The sequence below is a fragment of the Bufo bufo genome, chromosome 1 (assembly GCF_905171765.1).
Source record: "Bufo bufo chromosome 1, aBufBuf1.1, whole genome shotgun sequence".
NCBI lineage: Eukaryota > Metazoa > Chordata > Amphibia > Anura > Bufonidae > Bufo > Bufo bufo.
The window spans coordinates 476906685-476928383 of NC_053389.1; the positions used below are offsets into that span (position 1 = coordinate 476906685).

Sequence of the window (21699 nt, forward strand, 5' to 3'; positions counted from 1 at the left end):
GGACAGACCACCTGTCACCCACTCCATGTACTGACTCCAGGACAGACCACCTGTCACCCACTCCATTCACTGACACCAGAGGACAGACCACCTTTCTCCCACTCCATTCACTGACTCCAGAGGACAGACCACTTTTCACCCACTCCATTCACTGACTCCAGAGGACAGACCACCTTTCACCCACTCCATTTACTGACTCCAGAGGACAGACCACCTGTCACCCACTCCATTCACTGACTCCAGGACAGACCACCTGTCACCCACTCTATTCACTGACACCAGAGGACAGACCAACTTTCACCCACTCCATTCACTGACTCCAGAGGACAGACCACCTTTCACCCACTCCATTTACTGACTCCAGGACAGACCACCTGTCACCCACTACATTTACTGACTCCAGAGGACAGACCACCTTTCACCCACTCCATTTACTGACACCAGAGGACAGACCACCTTTCACCCACTTCATTCACTGACTCCAGAGGACAGACCACCTGTCACCCACTCCATGTACTGACTCCAGACGACAGACCACCTGCCACCCACTCCATTCACTGACTCCAGAGGACAGACCATTTTTTACCCACTCATAAAGGAATTTCAGGACAGGCTGTCAATCATGTAGACTGACAGGTCACTCAGCCAATCCGAGCGTCAGATACACACCCAGACTGGCCCGAGGCCGAAAACTTCTCCTCGCCTAACGAGTGTTTCTGCCATGTAGGCCCCGCCCCTTCCCGGCGCGCTCCGCCTCAGCTTCGGGGCTGGAGTGAGACTGGAGGTTCGTGCGTGCTCTTTCCTCCCTCCCTGGAGGCCTCGCTGTTATCAGCCGGCTGGGTACAGGCTTTGTGGCCTCGGATCTGGGCGGAGACAGCCGGGGACGCTCACGCACACGGGGCAGGCGGCCTGCGAATACAGCATCGTGGACGCGCCCGTCCCTTTTCTCGACTGCTGCCGCTGCGACGAGCCTTGTCTGAGGCTGGACCGGGGGGGAATTCCTAACACGGGGCCCCGGCAGGGGAGACTTCACCAACGTTATCAACTGCAGCGGCAACATGGCGAGCGCCTCGTACCACATCTCCAACCTGCTGGAGAAAATGACGTCCAGCGACAAGGACTTCAGGTGAGCGCTGCACGGAGCGGAGTGCTGTCACCTGCAGGGCCGGCGAGGAGGCGCGTCCGGGGGAGAAGCGGCGCCGGGGGCTGAGCAGGGGGGTGCGGCCTGTCACTCACTGCCAGGCGCTCACACTAGGCCGCGGCTCTGGAAGCGTGTGCTCGGTGTGGAGGGGCCGGAGATCCGCTTCTGTCAGCAGTGCCTGATGCCATAGGTCTCATGTGGGGGACCGCACACATCACTGACCCCCTCGCTCTTCACACCAGCGTTCAGCAAAAAACGCTTCAGTAAAGCTGCTTTCACACTAGCGTTTTTACTGGATCCGGCAGGGTTCAGCAAAAAACGCTTCCGTTACTGATAATACAACCATCTGCATCCGTTATGAATGGATCCGGTTGGTTAAGGGTACTTTCACACTGGCGGTTTTATTTTCCGCCACTGAGTTCCGTCCTAGGGGCTCAATACCGGAAAAGAACGGATCAGTTTTATCCTAATGCATTCTGAATGGAGAGCAATCCGTTCAGGATGCATCAGTTCAGTCCCTCTTACGGTATTTGGCTGGAGAAAATACCGCAGCATGCTGCGGCCAAAAATCCTTAGCACTTGCCGGATCCGGCATTAAAATTCCGTTCTTCTATTCCGCGCATGCGCAGACGTTTAAATCTGTGAAAATAAATAAATACCGGATCCATTTTTCCAGATGACACCTGGGGAGACGTTTGCGTCCGGATTGCCGGTTCCTGCAATGGAACTGCCTGCTGGAATCATCTGCCGCAAGTGTGAAAGTACCCTAATCTTCAACATTGCCAAGACGCATCCGCCATGAACTCCATTGAAAGTCAATGGGGGACGGATCTGTTTTCTATTATGTCAGAGAAAACGGATCCGTCCCCATTGACTTGCATTGGGGGTCGTGATGGATCCGTCTCGCTCCGCATCCCAGGATGGAAAGCAAACTACAACATGTTGCGGTTTGCTCTCCGATATTGGAACACAACTAAACGGAACAGAATTTATTTTGGAGCATTCAGTTCTGTTCAGTTTTGTCCCTATTGACAATGAATGGGGACAAAACGGAAGCGTTTTTTTACGGTATTGAGCCCCTATGACGGAACTCAATACCGGAAAACGAAAACGCTAGTGTGAAAGGGGCCTTAGCCAGTCCATGCTGGTGTATTTCATTATGGGGATAAGTGGCTCATCTGGCGCTGCTTATCTCTAGTAGTAACAAAGGATCAGCTCAGCTAAAATTCCTCTGTTATTGGGGAATCTCCAGATATCTCGCGTCCACTGCCGGCTTTTATCTGTCCAGCCATTGACTCGCCCTCGGCGTCCTCATTAAATCTGAGCATGAGAGTCACTGGATCTGGGAGGAGCTGACAGATTGGGACCAAGCCTGTTGGACCCTTAAGGTATGGCGACAGTGATCACGGTGTAGCGGCGATCCCGTAGAAATGGATAGGATTGCAGTGCGAGTCACAAGAAATCCTATTCATACATTTCTATGGGATCACCGCTACACTGCGATCCTGGCTGTGACCAGTGTCCTGGGCCCCATAGGATGTAATAAAATGGATAATGATGCAGATTTCACCCATTTCCTCATGACGGCAAAATCTACAGAATTTGCAGTTTTTGCTGCGTGCCATCAAATTGGCCATTTACCCGATGTGAATGGGGTTTCTAAAGCCTCACTACCAACTTGGCCTGATGCTGACACTCAGATTATCTGAGCTCCAGAATGTGAAGACCGTGCAAAATCATTAGCTTTGGATTTTGTGGACTCCTTGTGTCTGGGTTAGGCTCCATGCACACATTGCAGATTAGGCTACTTTCACACCGGCTTTCCGTTAGAGAGATCCGTTCAGGGCTCTCACAAGCGGTCCAAAATTGATCAGTTTTTGCCCTTAATGCATTCTGAATGGAAAAGGATCCGCTCAGAATAAATCAGTTTGCCTCCGTTCAGTCTCCATTCCGCTTTGGAGGTGGACACCAAAACGCTGCTTGCAGTGTTTCGGTGTCCGTCTGATGAAACTGAGCCAAACGGATCCGTCCTGGCACACAATGTAAGTCAATGGGGACGGGTCCGTTTTCTATGACACAATCTGGCACAATAGAAAACAGATCCGTCCTCCATTGACTTTCAATGGTGTTCAAGATGGATCCGTCTTGGCTATGTTACAGATGATACAAACGGATCCGTCTTGGCTATGTTACAGATGATACAAACGGATCCGTTCTGAACAGATGCAGACGGTCGTATTATCTGAACGGATCTGCACCAAACGCGAGTGTGAAAGTAGCCTTACATGCGTTTTTTCCTTGATTTTTGTGCGGAAAAACACAGCATAATACAGTACCAGCAAAGTGAATGATTTGACAAATCTCACGTATACTTTGTGATTTTCTTCTGCGTGGATTTTTATTGCAGATCTCACTTTTTGCATCAAAATCTGCAATGAATTTACGTGGATTTGGTCGTGAAACGCTGAGAAATCCATGTGGAAGTTCTCTTTGTAGCCCTTTTCACACAACTGTTTTTGAAAGACGCTTAAAAATTCAGTCCTCTGCCCCTGACTGGTAGCACCCATCTGGACCTTCATTGCACACTACTATCAATTCATTCATAACTTCTAGAAGTGACATAAGAAAATGTGCTGTAGAATCGATATTACATATGGGATGGAAGTAGGTGCTAAAGCAAACGTGACAGGGGAGGTGACGGGTAGTGTTGAGCGAACTGGTGGTTTCAAGTTCGGCGTACAAGGCTCAGGTTATATGAGAATTCTGTTATGGATTCCACTACCACGGACCATAAGTTATGGAATCCATAATGGAATTCTTAGATAACCTGAACCTTGTACGCCGAACTTGAAACCACCAGTTCGCTCATCCCTGGTCCTGCTGTGAGGCTTTCTATAGCTTTGCCCAGTTGCTCTCAGACAGCTCTTGTGCCCGTATACAATGATGAGGATTACTTTTTCTTGTAGTCCGCATTCGTATGAAGTTACATTGGTTATCGTACCGTGGATGTTCCCGCTTGTACTAGAGCCCACCTGCGTAATACGGTCAGTAAGGAGTCAATGTGTGCATGGCTCTGCCGTATGTGGAAGCTGGTACCAAGGAAGACTGGAACACTTGCCATCGGCAAAGAAAAGATTGTGCCCAAGAAACACTCGGTTGCACTGGGCAAGCGATAGTAATGCTTTGTGTCTCATCCACACCTTTATTCTTTCCTGCAGGATGCCAAATCTGAGGCACAATGTAAGCTGGGAGAAGAAAAACATCCTGTCACTTAGGATAGCACAGAGGCCTGGCATCAACCAGTAGAGTTGTGAATATACTAGAAACCATGATAAGGCTACTTTCACACTAGCGGCAGGGGACTTCGGCAGGCTGTCCCGGCGGGTGAACAGCCTGTCAGATCCGTCCTGCCGCTAGTTCACGTGTGCCCCCTGACTGCTGCTCCGTCCGCATTGACTATAATGGGGGCGCAGTTCCGGCGGCAGCGCACGGCATCCAGCTACCTCTCGCCGTGCGCTGCCGCCGGAACTCCGCCCTCGCCTCCATTATAGTCAATGGGGACAAAGCGGCAGTCCGGGGGCACACGTGAACTAGCGGCAGGACGGATCCGACAGGCTGTTCACCCACCTGAACAGCCTGCTGGACTCCCCTGCCGCTAGTGTGAAACTAGCCTTACTGTATCACTGAGTGGTCTAGTCACTTAAAACTGTGGAAGCTGTATACATAAAGGGTTTTAGAGAACCTCTAACCTCTCCAGGCAGGTCTGTTTGTCCCCCGAGCACCATTTCATATGACAGCGTGTTGTGCCGTTACTGTTATTCTTATGAAAGAATTGGCAGCAGTCTGCAATAAAGGTACAGTTGGGAGTTACCATCTCTCTGGATAGGTCGTCAGTATCGAATCGGTTGGGGGTCCTACACCTGGGACCCCCGCCGATCAGCTGTTTGAGAAGGGACCTGCGCTTGCAGTAGAGCTGTGGCCTTCTCGCAGCTTAGTCTAGGCCGAGTCATGCCACGTTCACCAGTCACATGACCTAGGCACAGCTCAACCCCATTGGAGTGAATGTTGATGGGCAGGGGTCCCCTGCTGATCAAATACTGATGACCTTTGTATCAGCCTGGAGAACATTTAATCTAGAGGAATGGGATGAAGTCATGAGCTGGGTAGGGATTACTCTAGAAAATTTAAATTTTTTTAAATTTTTTTTTAAGGACCGCCAAATATTTAAGTGCAGGAAAACCAAAAAATAAATAGTTGGCCTGTTCCTCCAATAATGAAGAGTGGCAGGTTGCTCGTGCCCACTACCGCTCCATTCTTTCTCTTTGGGAGTGCTAGCAGAATTCAGCGCTATTTCCATCTCGTCTGCTTATTTTCTCCAGCACTGTATAGTGTAAATGTATGCAGCACACTCCATTGCTTACTGCTCAGCGAGGTGTGCTGTCCTCCTGTATTTACCCTCTTGCATGTGTTCTTTGCCTGCTGCACCGTTCCTCTTAACCAGGACTACTTAGAAATCGGGGCGAGACTCAGGGCTGTGGAGTCGGTAAGACAGTTGAAGTGAACAGGGCTAACCATAATAGTTGTGAGGTTACTGGGCTTGCAATAAAAAGCGAGAAGACTGCGGCGCTACTGTGAGCGCCACTGCCTTCTCAAACAGCTGATTGGGGAGACCCCGGGTGTCAGACTACAGCCAATCATATGCTGATGATCTATCCAAAGGATAGATCATCAGTAATCAAAAGGTACAGAACCCCTGCGGACCATAAGATGGACAAACAGGATACGGCATGCAAGACCGGAGTTGCGAGGAGTAGCTAAGTATGATTCTTTACATTGCAGAGGCAGGCTGCAAGCTCCTGTGAAAAGTTACTTATTATTTAACAACCCCTTTAATTCGGTCTTCCCTTTTCTGGTTGGCAGATCTGAGATGACTGGAGGCATGCCCAGTAATGAACTTCCTCCTCTGGTCTTTAGAGGAGAAACTCACCACTGAGCATGTGCAGCACAGCACCAGGCATTGTAACTAAAGGCCTTGGAGCAGCAGTGAGTTACCTGGTATAAGGGACAGGAGAGAACATGGGAGTGGGTAGAGGTGATTATCACCACTAGAACACTCTGCTTTTGCTGTTTATAGTATACGGGACCAGAGAGAACATAGGAGAGGTGAGAACTGATTATCTATCACCACTAGAACCCACTCCTTATCACTGTTTATAATATAAGGACAGGATAGGTGAGAACTGATTATCTATCGCCACTAGAACCCCCTGCTTATCATTGTGTATAGTATGAAGGACAGGAGAGGTGAGAACTGATTCTGTCACCACTAGAACCCCCTCCTTATCACTGTTTATACTATAAGGAGAGGTGAGAACTGATTTTTCACCACTAGAACTCCCTGTTTATCACTGATTGTAGTATGAGAGACAGGAAACGTGAGAACTGATTTTCTATCACCACTAGAACACCCTGCTTATCAATGTTTATAATATTAGAGATAGAAGAGAACGCAGGAGAGGTGAGAACTAATTATCTACCATCACTAGAACTCCCTGTTTATCACTGTTTGTAGTATGAGAGACAGGAAACGTGAGAACTGATTTTCTATCACCACTAGAACACCCTGCTTATCAATGTTTATAATATTAGAGATAGAAGAGAACGCAGGAGAGGTGAGAACTAATTATCTACCATCACTAGAACTCCCTGTTTATCACTGTTTGTAGTATGAGAGACAGGAAACGTGAGAACTGATTTTCTATCACCACTAGAACACCCTGCTTATCAATGTTTATAATATTAGAGATAGAAGAGAACGCAGGAGAGGTGAGAACTAATTATCTACCATCACTAGAACTCCCTGTTTATCACTGTTTGTAGTATGAGAGACAGGAAACGTGAGAACTGATTATCTGTCACCACTAGAACACCCTGCTTATCACTGATTTTCATAAATAAGGGCCCTAGAGCGATAGAACATAAAATATATTTGATTAGTATTTCTAAACTTATATGAAAATTAATTAATCACATTTTGTTTTTAATGCTGGAGTTGGTACATTTCTACTGACTTCACCCAAAACTTGAGTGAACTTTGACTCCACAGCCCTAGCGACTCTGCAGCCTGCGCCAATGACCTTACTATAGCAGAGCTGGCATTACGTCCTGATTAACTGTTCATGCACATTCCTAATGCTGCTATTCGGCCTGACATCATCAGGATAATTAACAAAGAGGCCTCCCCAGCCAAAAGATGTTTCTCACTAAATCATCCTGGACTACATTGGGGGGGTAAAACAAGTAGTCACTTGCTGCGTCATTGTGCCTCATAAGTAAGTGTGTCTCTGCCCCTTACACAGGCTGATAACTGATTGCTTTTAACTATTCCTAGCTTGTTGATGGGCACTTGATCAGTGCATTTACATGCAGCAGTCATTGTACTGTATGGGGGGGGTGAATGATCATTGATTGGTACAATCATTCGTCTCCATAGACTGTGCTTGCAGTCAGTTACAAGCAGGCTTTTGCTTGTTTTCTTTAGGAGACATTGGGCATTTTTACATGGGCCAGTTATTGTAAAAGAAAGGACAAAATCTCTGTATTTCCATGTACAGATCAGTGGAACGAGTACATAGACAGTGCTTGGCCACATTCTGAGAAAAGGACACCTCCCGCCTACTGTGCATGCCAAGGAGATGTCCTGTTCATTTACATGGTGCTAGTGAGTGGTGACCGGCAGAAAGGTACTGCACGTGCTTCTGAAGACCCTGCCCAGAAGGAGCTGCACTGAGAAAATGCAAGAGGACCAGATTGAAGATCTTTCAAACAGAACATTATTGTGTGTGAAAAAAAAACTAACAAAATGTATGGCTCAGATGAAAGGCTCTGACATATACTGCTGTATACTCATACATTGTGTACGTTGACCATAGACTTCATGCTGAAAAAAGTATCCCTTGGTATTTACACTATTGTTTGCTGGATGGATATGTCAAAGTGTAGTCCACTCTGGTTTTCATGCAATATATTAGAGAAAGGTACACCAGCCCAATGGAGGTCAAAGGGGCAGTGGTCCACATTTGTTGAATGGGCCACACTGGACATACACACTGGGAGCTTTTCTAGGTGCAGACCGCAGACATATGGCTCTAAAGTGATGACCAGGGCTTGACAAACCAGTCAACTGTCTGCTGTATTCCTCAGGGCTGAAAGGATTGGGAGACTGCATGGGGAGCTCTACCCTAGTTAATACAGCAGACTCACAAGTAGAGTTGTTGCGATACCAAACTTTTGATTAGATTTCGATACCATAAAAAAGTATTGCGATATTCGATACCACGCGAAAAAAAATAAACCAAAAAAGCCACGTGCATTCCGCATTTTAAAAAAAATGGCGAATGGGGCAGTTTTTCTTTTTCGGCATTCACCGCATAGATTTTTTTTCTATTTTAATAGTTTGGACTTTTCGGCCGTGGCGATATGTGATATGCTTATTTATTTATTGTTTATATATTTTATATGTAATTTATACTTAATGTTTTGGTGGGGGGGGGGAGGTTTCCGAGAAGGAACGCCCAGGAGAGTAGCTGATGTCTCCTCCCCATCGCTCCGATAGTAGGAATTAGCATATGGAGCAGGAGACTGTAACTGGGGCACAGCGGGAGAAAGGAGCGGCGCCCAGGAATAATAGTAGGTGCAGGGAGATCCCTGGGCGCCGCTCTATGTAGCCTGGTAACTTAACTAATTCCGAACCCATAAAAAAGGTCGTCCACTCCTACCTATTATTGGTGGCGCAGTGCGCCCTCCCCTCCTCCGCCCCTCTCTCCCCATTGCTGCCGAGAGAACATGAGCGTGCTGACAGCAGCGCGCTCATGTTCAGAGATACTAGACTGCGCAGAAGCGCAGGCCAGTAGCGAAAAAATGGAAATCCCGGTATCGCATACCGGGACAAAAGTATCGATTGGGTATCGAAATTTCAATACCCGCAACAACCCTACTCACAAGTAGAGCACGGTCCAGCAGCTTCTCGTTCCTATTCCCTTCCTGTATTCTCCATGTAAAGCTTCAGAACCTCCTGGGTCCTCCAAACATGCCTGCAGAAATACCGTCCACAATAAGCTGGTGGGGTTTTCCTGAAACAATGCTGAGAGGTGAGGTAGAACAGATCTATGGGATGTGTGGGTGAAAGAAAAAACATTACATCAAGCAAAAGCACAAAATATACAGTGAAAGGCATTAAAGGAAATGTCACCAAGAGTGTTTTTTCTGCCAATGAAAACTAGATAACGCACATCCACATCTGTTCCATAGACACAATGGGCAGGAGGGGATCCTTATTGACTTCTACGGGAGAGTCTTCTAGACATGTTCTGTGACCTGTGCAGAGGACATTGTACAAGTAAAGAATAGATAAGCTCTGACAGCCACCTATTGTGGATCCTGTCTTATCTATACACAGAGGTGATATCATTACAGGCAGGGTTGGAATGACAGATGAGCAGATAACTGCAGTAAAGTGATCTGTACAGAATGGAAAAAGAGCCTATTAGGCTTAGCAGCCAGTGCAACAGCTGTAGGATTTTGTTTTTTGTTTAAATATAAACACTGACATGGAAAATTAAAGTAACTGTCTTATTTATTTGCTAGTTTATTAGAGCTAGGCATGTACAGTCGTGGCCGAAAGTTTTGAGAATTACATAAATATTGGAAAATGGAAAAGTTGCTGCTTAAGTTTTTATAATAGCAATTTGCATATACTCCAGAATGTTATGAAGAGTGATCAGATGAATTGCATAGTCCTTCTTTGCCATGAAAATTAACTTAATCCCAAAAAAACCTTTCCACTGCATTTCATTGCTGTCATTAAAGGACCTGCTGAGATCATTTCAGTAATCGTCTTGTTAACTGAGGTGAGAATGTTGACGAGCACAAGGCTGGAGATCATTATGTCAGGCTGATTGGGTTAAAATGGCAGACTTGACATGTTAAAAGGAGGGTGATGTTTGAAATCATTGTTCTTCCATTGTTAACCATGGTGACCTGCAAAGAAATGCGTGCAGCCATCATTGCGTTGCATAAAAATGGCTTCACAGGCAAGAATATTGTGGCTACTAACTAGGATTGCATCTCAATCAACAATTTATAGGATCATGAAGAACTTCAAGGAAAGAGGTTCAATTCTTGTTAAGAAGGCTTCAGGGCGTCCAAGAAAGTCCAGCAAGCGCCAGGATCGTCTCCTAAAGAGGATTCAGCTGCGGGATCGGAGTGCCACCAGTGCAGAGCTTGCTCAGGAATGGCAGCAGGCAGGTGTGAGCGCATCTGCACGCACAGTGAGGCGAAGACTTTTGGAAGATGGCCTGGTGTCAAGAAGGGCAGCAAAGAAGCCACTTCTCTCCAAAAAAAACATCAGGGACAGATTGATCTTCTGCAGAAAGTATGGTGAATGGACTGCTGAGGACTGGGGCAAAGTCATATTCTCCGATGAAGCCTCTTTCCGATTGTTTGGGGCATCTGGAAAAAGGCTTGTCCGGAGAAGAAAAGGTGAGCGCTACCATCAGTCCTGTGTCATGCCAACAGTAAAGCATCCTGAGACCATTCATGTGTGGGGTTGCTTCTCATCCAAGGGAGTGGGCTCACTCACAATTTTGGCCAAAAACACAGCCATGAATAAAGAATGGTACCAAAACACCCTCCAACAGCAACTTCTTCCAACAATCCAACAACAGTTTGGTGAAGAACAATGCATTTTCCAGCACGATGGAGCACCGTGCCATAAGGCAAAAGTGATAACTAAGTGGCTCGGGGACCAAAACGTTGACATTTTGGATCCATGGCCTGGAAACTCCCCAGATCTTAATCCCATTGAGAACTTGTGGTCAATCCTCAAGAGGCGGGTGGACAAACAAAAACCCACTAATTCTGACAAACTCCAAGAAGTGATTATGAAAGAATGGGTTGCTATCAGTCACGAACTCGCCCAGAAGTTGATTGAGAGCATGCCCAGTCGAATTGCAGAGGTCCTGAAAAAGAAGGGCCAACACTGCAAATACTGAGTCTTTGCATAAATGTCATGTAATTGTCGATAAAAGCCTTTGAAACGTATGAAGTGCGTGTAATTATATTTCACTACATCACAGAAACAACTGAAACAAAGATCTAAAAGCAGTTTAGCAGCAAACTTTGTGAAAACTAATATTTGTCATTCTCAAAACTTTTGGCCACGACTGTAGACTCTACCTTTATAAAAACCGCTTTCATTAATATCCGCTGTCCCTTTCCACTGGGGCTAGCTATGGCCTCTCTGTCTTTCCTTTAGTGTAAACAGAAGACACTGCACACTGCATGCCTGCATTAGACTTCAGAGTGAGGAGGCGTGTCTTTTAGTAATCCAATCTGATTTGGCTGGCAGGAAGCTGCTGACTAAGGGTGCATTCACACGACCGTAAGTGTTTTGCGGTCCACAAATTGTGGATCCGTGAAACATGAATACCGGCCGTGTGCGTTCCGCATTTTGCGGACCGGCCATGGCCGGCGCTATATAGAGAACGCCTATTCTATACGCGGATAAGAATAGGACGTTCTCCATATATTTTGCGGGGCCGCGGAATGATACAACAGATGCGGACAGCACACGGTGTGCTGTCCGCATCTTTTGCGGCCCCATTGAAATGAATGGGTTTGCAACCGTTCCACAAAATTGCGAAATGGGTGTGGATCCATTTATACGGTCATGTGACTGCACCCTAAAGCAAGCATGTATGGGAACTGAGGGAAAGCAGTTTTGGCATCAGAGAACTGGCAGAGGAGCCTTCTTCAGAAGATCCTCATATTGTAGGGTCAAAACAGCTGTAACTAAGGGAAAACAGTGTTAGGCCTCATGCACACGACCGTTGTGTGCATCCGTGGCCGTTGTGCCGTTTTCCGTTTTTTTTCGCGGACCCATTGACTTTCAATGGGTCCGTGGAAAAAACGGAAAATGCACCGTTTGGCAGCCGCATCCGTGAGCCGTGTTTCCTGGCCGTGAAAAAAATATGACCTGTCCTATTTTTTTCACGGCCAACGGTTCACGGACCCATTCAAGTCAATGGGTCCGTGAAAGAACACGGATGCACACAAGATTGGCATCCGTGGCCGTAGGTTAGTTTTTATACAGACGGATCCGAAGATCCGTCTGCATAAAAGCTTTTTCAAAGCTGAGTTTTCACTTCGTGAAAACTCAGAACCGACAGTATATTCTAACACAGAAGCGTTCCCATGGTGATGGGGACGCTTCTAGTTAGAATACACTACAAACTGTGTACAAGACTGCCCCCTGCTGCCTGGCAGCATCCGATCTCTTACAGGGGGCCGTGATCAGCACAATTAACCCCTTCAGGTGCCGCACCTGAAGGGGTTAATTGTGCTGATCACGGCCCCCTGTAAGAGATCAGGGCTGCCAGGCAGCAGGGGGCAGACCCTCCCCCCCTCCCCAGTTTGAATATCATTGGTGGCCAGTGCGGCCCCCCCCCTCCCTCTATTGTAATAATTCGTTGGTGGCCAGTGCGCCCCCCCCCCCTCCCTCTATTGTAATAATTCGTTGGTGGCACAGTGTGCGCCCCCCCCCCCTCCCTCCCTCTATTGTAATAATTAGTTGGTGGCACAGTGTGCGCCCCCCATCGGCCCCCCCTCCCTCTATAGCATTAACAACATTGGTGGCCAGTGTGCGGCCTCCCATCTCCCCCCCCCCCCCCCCATCATTGGTGGCAGCGGAGTTCCGATCGGAGTCCCAGTTTAATCGCTGGGGCTCCGATCGGTAACCATGGCAACCGGGACGCTACTACAGTCCTGGTTGCCATGGTTACTTAGCAATAGTACAATAGTAGAAGATTCATACTTACCTGCTGCTGGCTGCTGCTGCGATGTTCGTGTCCGGCCGGGAGCTCCACCTACTGGTAAGTGACAGGTCTGTGCGGCGCATTGCTAAATGAACTGTCACTTACTAGTAGGAGGAGCTCCCGCCCGGAAACACGAACATCGCAGGTCCCAGGTAAGTATGAATCTTTTACTATTGTACTATTGCTAGTAACCCGCTGCCACCAATGATCGGGGGGGGGGGGGGAGATGGGAGGCCGCACACTGGCCACCAATGTTGTTAATGCTATAGAGGGAGGGGGGGCCAATGGGGGGCGCACACTGTGCCACCAACGATTTATTACAATAGAGGGAGGAAGGGGGGGGGGCGCACACTGTGCCACCAACGAATTATTACAATAGAGGGAGGAAGGGGGGGGCACACTGTGCCACCAACGATTTATTACAATAGAGGGAGGAAGGGGGGGGGGGGGCGCACACTGTGCCACCAACGAATTATTACAATAGAGGGAGGAAGAGGGGGGCACACTGTGCCACCAACGAATTATTACAATAGAGGGAGGAAGGGGGGGGCACACTGTGCCACCAACGAATTATTACAATAGAGGGAGGAAGGGGGGGGGGGGGCGCGCACTGGCCACCAATGATATTCAAACTGGGGAGGGGGGGGAGGGTCTGCCCCCTGCTGCCTGGCAGCCCTGATCTCTTACAGGGGGATATGATATTACAATTAACCCCTTCAGGTGCGGCACCTGAGGGGTTAATTGTGCTGATCACGGCCCCCTGTAAGAGATCGGATGCTGCTAGGCAGCAGGGGGCAGTCATGTACACAGTTTGTAGTATATTCTAACTAGAAGCGTCCCCATCACCATGGGAACGCCTCTGTGTTAGAATATACTGTCGGAAATGAGGTTTCACGATCTAACTCATATCCGACAGTATATTCTAACATAGAGGCGTTCCCATGGTGATGGGGACGCTTCAAGTTAAAATATACCATCGGATTGGAGAAAACTCCGATCTGATGGTATAAAAGGGACTCCAGACTTTACATTGAAAGTCAATGGGGACGGATCCGTTTGAAATGGCACCATATTGTGTCAACGTCAAACGGATCCGTCCCCATTGACTTGCATTGTAATTCAGGACGGATCCGTTTGGCTCCGCACGGCCAGGCGGACACCAAAACGACTTTTTTTTCATGTCCGTGGATCCTCCAAAAATCAAGGAAGACCCACGGACGAAAAAACGGTCACGGATCACGGGAAAACGGAACCCCGTTTTGCGGACCGCAAAAAAATACGGTCGTGTGCATGAGGCCTTATGTGAAGAAACTAAAGATTGCTTTATGCATAATGCTGCTGCAGTAACGTGCAAAATATTTTTTTATATTTTTTTATGAAAACATGACAGACTTTAAAACATCGCTAAAAATTATTTTTAAAAAAATGTTACACATAAAAATTTGATTTAAACAATAGGTAATTTTCTGATGACTCATTCCCTTTAAGAAGGATGAAATATGCATGATGGACACCACATTCCTGGCTCCTTTCATACTGCGTTTTGCAGTGTCTGACAGGTTTCCGTAGGATTTCCCTGACTGCATGCATTTAGTGAATGCCTCTGAGAAGCACCAGTCATGTTAAAACCCCTTATACCACTATCTACCACTATTTTCCCTGCAAACGTCCACAGAAAACGCTCGGTTATAGGAGACTTTCAAACTGCAAATTTTTTTTTTTTTTTTTTTGCAATGCTAAGTACTCTTTATCTTGTAGTCAGTTGTTCATATGTCTTTTTTTGTTCTTTGTAGATTCATGGCAACTAATGACTTAATGACTGAGCTTCAGAAGGACTCCATTAAACTGGACGATGATAGTGAGAGGAAAGTTGTGAAGATGATTTTAAAGCTTTTGGAAGATAAGAACGGTGAAGTTCAAAATCTAGCTGTGAAATGGTAAGCTCCTTCAAGTAATGTGAATCTTGTCCTTCCACTTGTTTTTGCCAGTGCATTAAAGGGATATTTCAGCTTTTTTATTATCGATAACCTGTCCAGAGTACCCCTACTGATCAGCTATTTTTGGCGATAGCTGGCAATGGAAACGAAACATTGGGCGGAGCTGGAAGTAGGGCTGCAACGATTCATCGATTTTAATCGATGCAAAAAAATCCTCAATGCAGTTTCCCTGCATCGAGGATTCGTTTAATTCACGTGACCACAGAGCGTGAGTGAAGAGAAGCCTCTCGCTCACTGCTCCGTGGCCTCCCGTCCGCACCGCCAGGGCCTTACGTGCACACATCGTCAGCGCGCTGGCTGACTGTGTGTGACGTCAGGTCCTGCCCAGTGCATGCCGGGAAGTGGGAAGAAGATGCGGTCCGTCTCTTGCGGACTCCATGTCAGCGCACTGCCACGAAAGGTAAGTATAAGTTAGCAGGGGCCCAAATCTGCCGTGGGAGGGGGGGTGCACCTGGGGTACATGGATGGAAATGGCATGGAGGGGCTGGGGGAATGGGGGACATCGTGCATGGCATGCAGGGGCTGGTGGTATGGGGGACATCGTGGCTGGCATGGAGGGGCTGGGGGAATGGGGGACATCGTGGCTGGCATGGAGGGGCTGGGGGAATGGGGGACATCGTGCCTGGCATGGAGGGGCTGGGGGAATGGGGGACATCGTGCCTGGCATGGAGGGGCTGGGGGAATGGGGGACATCGTGCCTGGCATGGAGGGAATGGGGGACATAGTGCCTGGCATGGAGGGGCTGGGGGACATGGATGGCATGGAGGGGCAGATGGCAGTGGGGGACATGGTATGGAGGGGCTGATCTGATGGTACTGGGGGAGTGGGGGACATGGTGGATGGCATGGAGGCACTGGGGGAGTGGGGGACATGGTGGATGGCATGGAGGGACTGGGAACGGAGCTGAAGGCCGTGGGGGGGGTTAGCTGATGGCACTGGTGGATAGTGGAGCTGATGGCACTGGGGGGAATTGATGCACTTGGGCTGATCACGCAGGGGGGAGCGAAGGGTGTTGGGGACTGATGGCAGGGGGTCTGAGTTTTTATAAAGGAAAACAGTCTATTAATTCATTTTTCTTGAGTACTCGATTAATCGGTAGAATACTCAATTTCATCAAATAATCGTTTACTGCAGCCCTAGCTGGAAGCAGAAGGCTCTGTTTGCAGCATAGTAGCCTCTGTACTGCAGCCCAGCTCCCATTCACTTGATTGGGAACTGAGCCTCAGTACACTGTCATCGGCACTACACATTGGTTGGAATCTGCTGCTTTTGACCCCGTTCACATTTTAGGTTCATGCGGCCGCAAAACATGGACACCGGCTGTGTGCACTCCGCATTTTACGGAACGTTCGTCCCCTAATAAAACAGTCCTCTCCTTGTCTGTAATGCGGACTATACTAGAACATGTTCTGTTTTTTTTTTTTTTTTTTTTTTGCGGAACGGACATACGGAAACAGAATGCACACATTATATTCTGTTTTTTGTATGCAGACCCATAGAAGTGAATGGATCTGCATACAGGCTACAAAAAATAGAAATGCTGCAGACAAGAATGGGACATGTTCTATTTTTTTTTTTTTTTTTTGTGGAGCCGTGGACCGGAAGTTCGGGGCCACGGACCGAAAATGCGGATGCTGACAGCACACTGTGTGCTGTCTGCATCTTTTTTATCCTCATTGCATTGAAAATGAATGGGTCCGCACCCGTTCTGCACCCAAAGTGCGCCTTAAAGAGCACCTGTCACCTCTCCTGACATGCCTGTTTAATAGCTTCATGCATTTCTTATGTAATAACAATTCTGGAGCATCTGTTCTTATGTCTGTGTGTTCCATTCCTTTTATTATTTCTACTAGAAGTTATGAATGAATTGCCAGCAGTCTGCAGTAAGGGTACGGAGGGGAGGTAACCAGTATGAGGGGTGTGCCTGCACAGTCTGAAAATGGCAGCACTGATTGGTTACCTCCCCTCTGTACCCTTACTGCAGACTGCTGGCAATTCATTCATAACTTATAGTGCAAATAATAAAGGAACGGCACAACATAGAGACATAAAAACGGAGGCTCCAGAACTGTTATTACATGAGGAATGCATGAAGCTATTAAAACAGACATGTCAGGAGAGGTGACCGGTCCTCTTTAAGCATATCAGTAGATGGTAATATACATGCACTTTTTAAAGCGTCCAGTAGAAGATTATATACATTGCATAGGTTAATGTAGAGGTCAAAGCAACACTCATCTGACCCCTCAGCCGAATATTGCTCAGGAGACAGTACTCACCAGTGCTACGAGTTCTTGTGATCACATTTTCTGGTGAGGTTTTGTGCTTGCAGACAGTCTATTCCAGGGCTGGCCAACCTGTGGCTCTCCAGCTGTTGTAAAACTACAACTCCCACCATGCCCTGCTGTAGGCTGATAGCTGTTGGCAGGCTGGGCATGCTGGGAGTTGTAGTTTTGCAACAGCTGGAGAGCCGTTTAGAATTCACTTAAACAGAACATCATGTATGAGATTGCGATGTACAAAAGTTAAGCGAGCACAGTCACCAGATGGAGTCCTGGGTTCTGTCTCTCTCATCATATATATTTTTATATATATATTTTTTTTATTTCTTGTGAGTTTATATGTTGTGCTTTATAATATGTGACATTTGAAATGTCTTTTGTTTTTTTTATCTAGTCTTGGTCCTCTTGTAAGTAAAGTAAAAGAATATCAAGTGGAGACTATTGTGGACACTCTCTGCACTAATATGTTGTCTGACAAGGAGCAGCTACGTGATATATCTAGCATTGGACTGAAAACTGTAATTGGAGAGCTTCCGCCAGCTTCCAGTGGTGAGTTAAAGAATATTCCCCCTAATATTGCACCCTCACCAGGCAGATGCTGTTGGGGACTTGCTGAATGCTAGCGTGTTTTGGATGTCTGTGTCCTGTAGTAGTATTAAAGGGATTGTGCATCGATTTATATTGTAGACCTATGTTCCCTTGCGTAGTCCTGTGCTGTACTATCCAGCCTCCTGCAATAATGTCTTGTCCCATGTGACCGCTGCAGCTAATCATGACATCCTTATAGGTGCGCTCTGGGTTATATTGAGACCCTCATAGGGGCAGGGGCGGTATTCTGTTTTATTCTATTCTCAATCAAAATCTGCACAACCTGGTGTTGATTTCCTGTGGATTCTTGTGGTATTGCTGCAGAAATTTTCTGCAGCAGTTTCACTACATGTGCACATGGTCTTAGTGTTCTTTTACTCATTGAAGATGTTCTGGTCAGTAATGAGCACTGATTGACAATACAACATGCCAATTATTGCTTAATATATACATGGAGCATATCTTACACTAAATGTGATTAACATGATTGTCTTCATTCTAGGGTTGGGCGATATAAAAAATATTCCCACGATAACTATATATATCGCGATAAATGCCCCTTTAGAAGAAAAAAAAACACTTGGGGCCACAAGGAGACGTTAGACTGTGTGGGGGCAGCCACAAGGAGACTTCCCCTCCACTCGCTCCTGTCCTGCTTTGCTCAGCCTCAGCGGCCTCGACCGTCATCTGACTCCGACGTCGGTGGGCGGAGACTGCATTATGGGAGCCAGTGTGGAGGAGTCGGGGTGGTCGCTGCGGGCAGCAATTGGTATGTAATCATGCAGAGGCGGGCGGCCGCTGACGCAGATTTTGAAACGGTCAGCACACATGACCGCTTCTATGACGTGGCAAAATACTGCGGTTATTAGGAAACGGCAATATTGCCATATCACTGATTCTTAATACCACGGTATACCGCCAACACCGGTATATCGCCCAACCCTACTCCTTTCAGGTTGCTTGTCTACAGAAGCACATCCCCCATTTATATGATATGCTGCCAAAAAACAGCTATTCTTAGGGTAGAAACAATCTGGCAACCTGACAAATGAGGTTGGTGTAGCTTTTCGTCATACAGAGAAAAAAATTTATTTGCTAAAACGTGAATGCCGGAACCATTGGCTCAGTGTTTTCTGCTCTTGCAGTTAAAATAGTCAGTAGTTCCTTTGCGAACTGGATTTTTTTTCTGGTATCAGTCAGTGCATGTGTATTTTAACCACAGACGTTTTGAGCATGAGACCTCAACCAGTTTTGACACATGGTGGACATTGGAACTGATCGTTTAATTCCTTAAACCTGATGGCGGTCATCAACAATCGCCATTTGGTGTCAGTTTGCTAACTTTTATCATGTCCATGACTGTGTCCTCATTTTTCTTCTGTTGAGTAAGGCAGGATTATAGGTGTAGTTGCCCTAAAGGAGTTCTCTAATAAGTGAGTAATGTCTTTTATTCCACAGGGTCTGCTTTGGCTGCAAATGTTTGCAAAAAGATTACTGGACGGCTCACAAGTGCTATTGCAAAGCAGGAGGATGTATCTGTCCAGCTGGAAGCCTTGGACATCATGGCGGATATGCTGAGCAGGTAAAATTTGCGCTGTCTGCTCTTTCTACTGGACTGAAGCAGTGGACAGGAAATATTGATCTTATCTCGCCGTATCGGTGATCTCTGATGCTGTGAGTTCCAGCCTGACCACAGGTCTGTTGTCCTTTACTGCACCATAGATCATTGTGATGACCTGGACACGGACTGTATTTCCTCTACTGCACATGCTCATGGGAAACGGGCCCACACACTGGGAAGCAGATAGTTTGTATTTCAGGATAGCCGTAGCTGGAGGTGTCGGGAGCTTACATACAAGTTGGTTGATATTTGCGTTTCTTTCCTCAGACAGGGCGGGTTGCTTGTTAATTTCCATCCTTCAATTCTGACCTGTTTGCTTCCACAATTAACAAGCCCAAGACTGGCTGTAAGGAAAAGGACCATCATTGCACTTGGTCATCTGGTTATGAGTTGTGGGAACATTGTATTCATTGATCTCATTGAGCACCTCTTGGCAGAGCTTTCTAAAAATGATTCGATGTCTACCACTAGGACCTATATACAGTGCATAGCTGCTATCAGTAGGCAAGCGGGTCATAGGATTGGTGAGTAAAAAGGCTGGGAACATTGCCGTGTTTGCCATTCACTGTAACATGTTATCTAAACGTGTCATAAAATTCCCACTGCAGGCGAATATTTGGAGAAAATCATTCCTCTTGTGGTTAAATTTTGTAATGTCGATGATGACGAACTGCGAGAATACTGCATTCAGGCTTTTGAATCATTTGTTAGACGGTAAGTTTAACTATGTGCTTAAGTTGTGATTTGCCTCCATTCTTGAGCCTATGTAAACCCAAATGTGGATGTTACTGAAAATGTTAAAGGGTACATGTTATCCCCTATCCTCAAGATAGGGGATACCTATTAGAACGATAGGGGTCCTACCACTGGGACTCCCACGATCACGAGAACGGTAACCTTTTACCCCTCGGAGCTCCCCTAAATGAGCCGCAGGTCGGACGTGTAAACTGCTGCTCCATTCATCTCTGTGGGAGTTCCACAAATGGCAAAGCGCTGTACTCGGCTGTCTCCAGAACCCCCTGAGCTGAATGGAGTAGCAGTGTGCATGCTTCACCTGCTGGGATCTCCGAGGGGTACAGGGTCCCTGTTCTAGTAACCAGTAGCTTTGTGCAAGTGGGCTCAGAGGGAGTTAAAATATTTTGGACTTCTGATCACCCACAATAACATCCCAGTACTGCAGTTCTGACGCTGCTCCGGTCCCCTCTGCTCTCCACTTCCTTTACTGGCTCAACACGCTATAAATTCCAGGAAAGTACTGCTCGGCCATCACTGGCTGAGATGGACCATTTCTAAGGCCAATGATTGGCTGAGCAGGCCTTTTCTGCAGTGTTGAGAGGATACAGGAGGTCGCAAGAGGAGATTGCTGGGGGTAAGTATGCGTTCTGTTATGTGTTTAACCTCTGAGTGTCTGTTGAGAATGCTTGTTTAAACACTATGCTATATTATCTATCCCTTCTGCAGGGCCAGAGAGATGGTACATGCCACAGGTATTTGCTATGGTTTTCCTTAAAGGGGTTGTTCACTCCTTTACTGGTGATGGCCTATCCTCAGTATACTCCCATCACTATCTGATGGTTGTCCAACACCCCTCACCCCCACTGACCAGCTATTGTGCAGTAGCTCCGGTGGCATACACGGCTCTGTCCATTGTGCAGTGGACAGAACTGGTTACCTCATTGCTGCTTCTTTTCACATCACTTGTAAAGGACTGGACAACCCATTTAAATCCTGGTTTCATGCACTGACCTCTAGCCTGTTATTACAAAGAAGTAGGCTTGAGCGAATCGAGCTTTGGATCATAGATGCACGGTGGCTCAGTGGTTAGCACTGGTGCCTTGCAGTGCTGGGGTCCTAAGTTCGTATCCAGCCAAGTACAACATCTGCATGGAGTTTGTATGTTCTCCCCATGTTTGTGTGGATTTCCTCCCACACTCCAAAGACATACTGATAGGGACCTTAGATTGTGAGCCCCATTGGGGACAGTGTGATGCTAATGTCTGTAAAGCGCTGCGGAATATGTCAGCGCTATATAAATGCATAAAATAAATAGATCCGAAGTCGATTCTTTCATACACTTTGTTTTAATGCTGTCCAGAGACTGTACAGCATTAAAATGTATTGCCTCCGTGGAGGCAAAATGTTTTCATTGGCTGAAACCTTGGTACCAAACCCAACTTCGGATTGCTATTTTAAAATG

The 21699-nt window shown here is 47.0% G+C and overlaps 1 protein-coding gene across 1 annotated transcript in view; it reads left to right on the plus strand.

Moving 5' to 3' along the window:
- The first annotated feature begins 758 nt into the window (after positions 1-758).
- CAND1 (cullin associated and neddylation dissociated 1) overlaps positions 759-21699 on the plus strand; it is a 32508-nt gene continuing 11567 nt past the window's right edge. The window contains exons 1-6 of the mRNA XM_040409551.1: positions 759-1126; positions 14808-14951; positions 17688-17842; positions 19340-19463; positions 19770-20026; positions 20111-20216. Coding sequence (XP_040265485.1) covers positions 1059-1126; positions 14808-14951; positions 17688-17842; positions 19340-19463; positions 19770-20026; positions 20111-20216 — 854 coding nt within the window. The 5' untranslated portion in view covers positions 759-1058. The remainder of the gene's footprint in view (positions 1127-14807; positions 14952-17687; positions 17843-19339; positions 19464-19769; positions 20027-20110; positions 20217-21699) is intronic.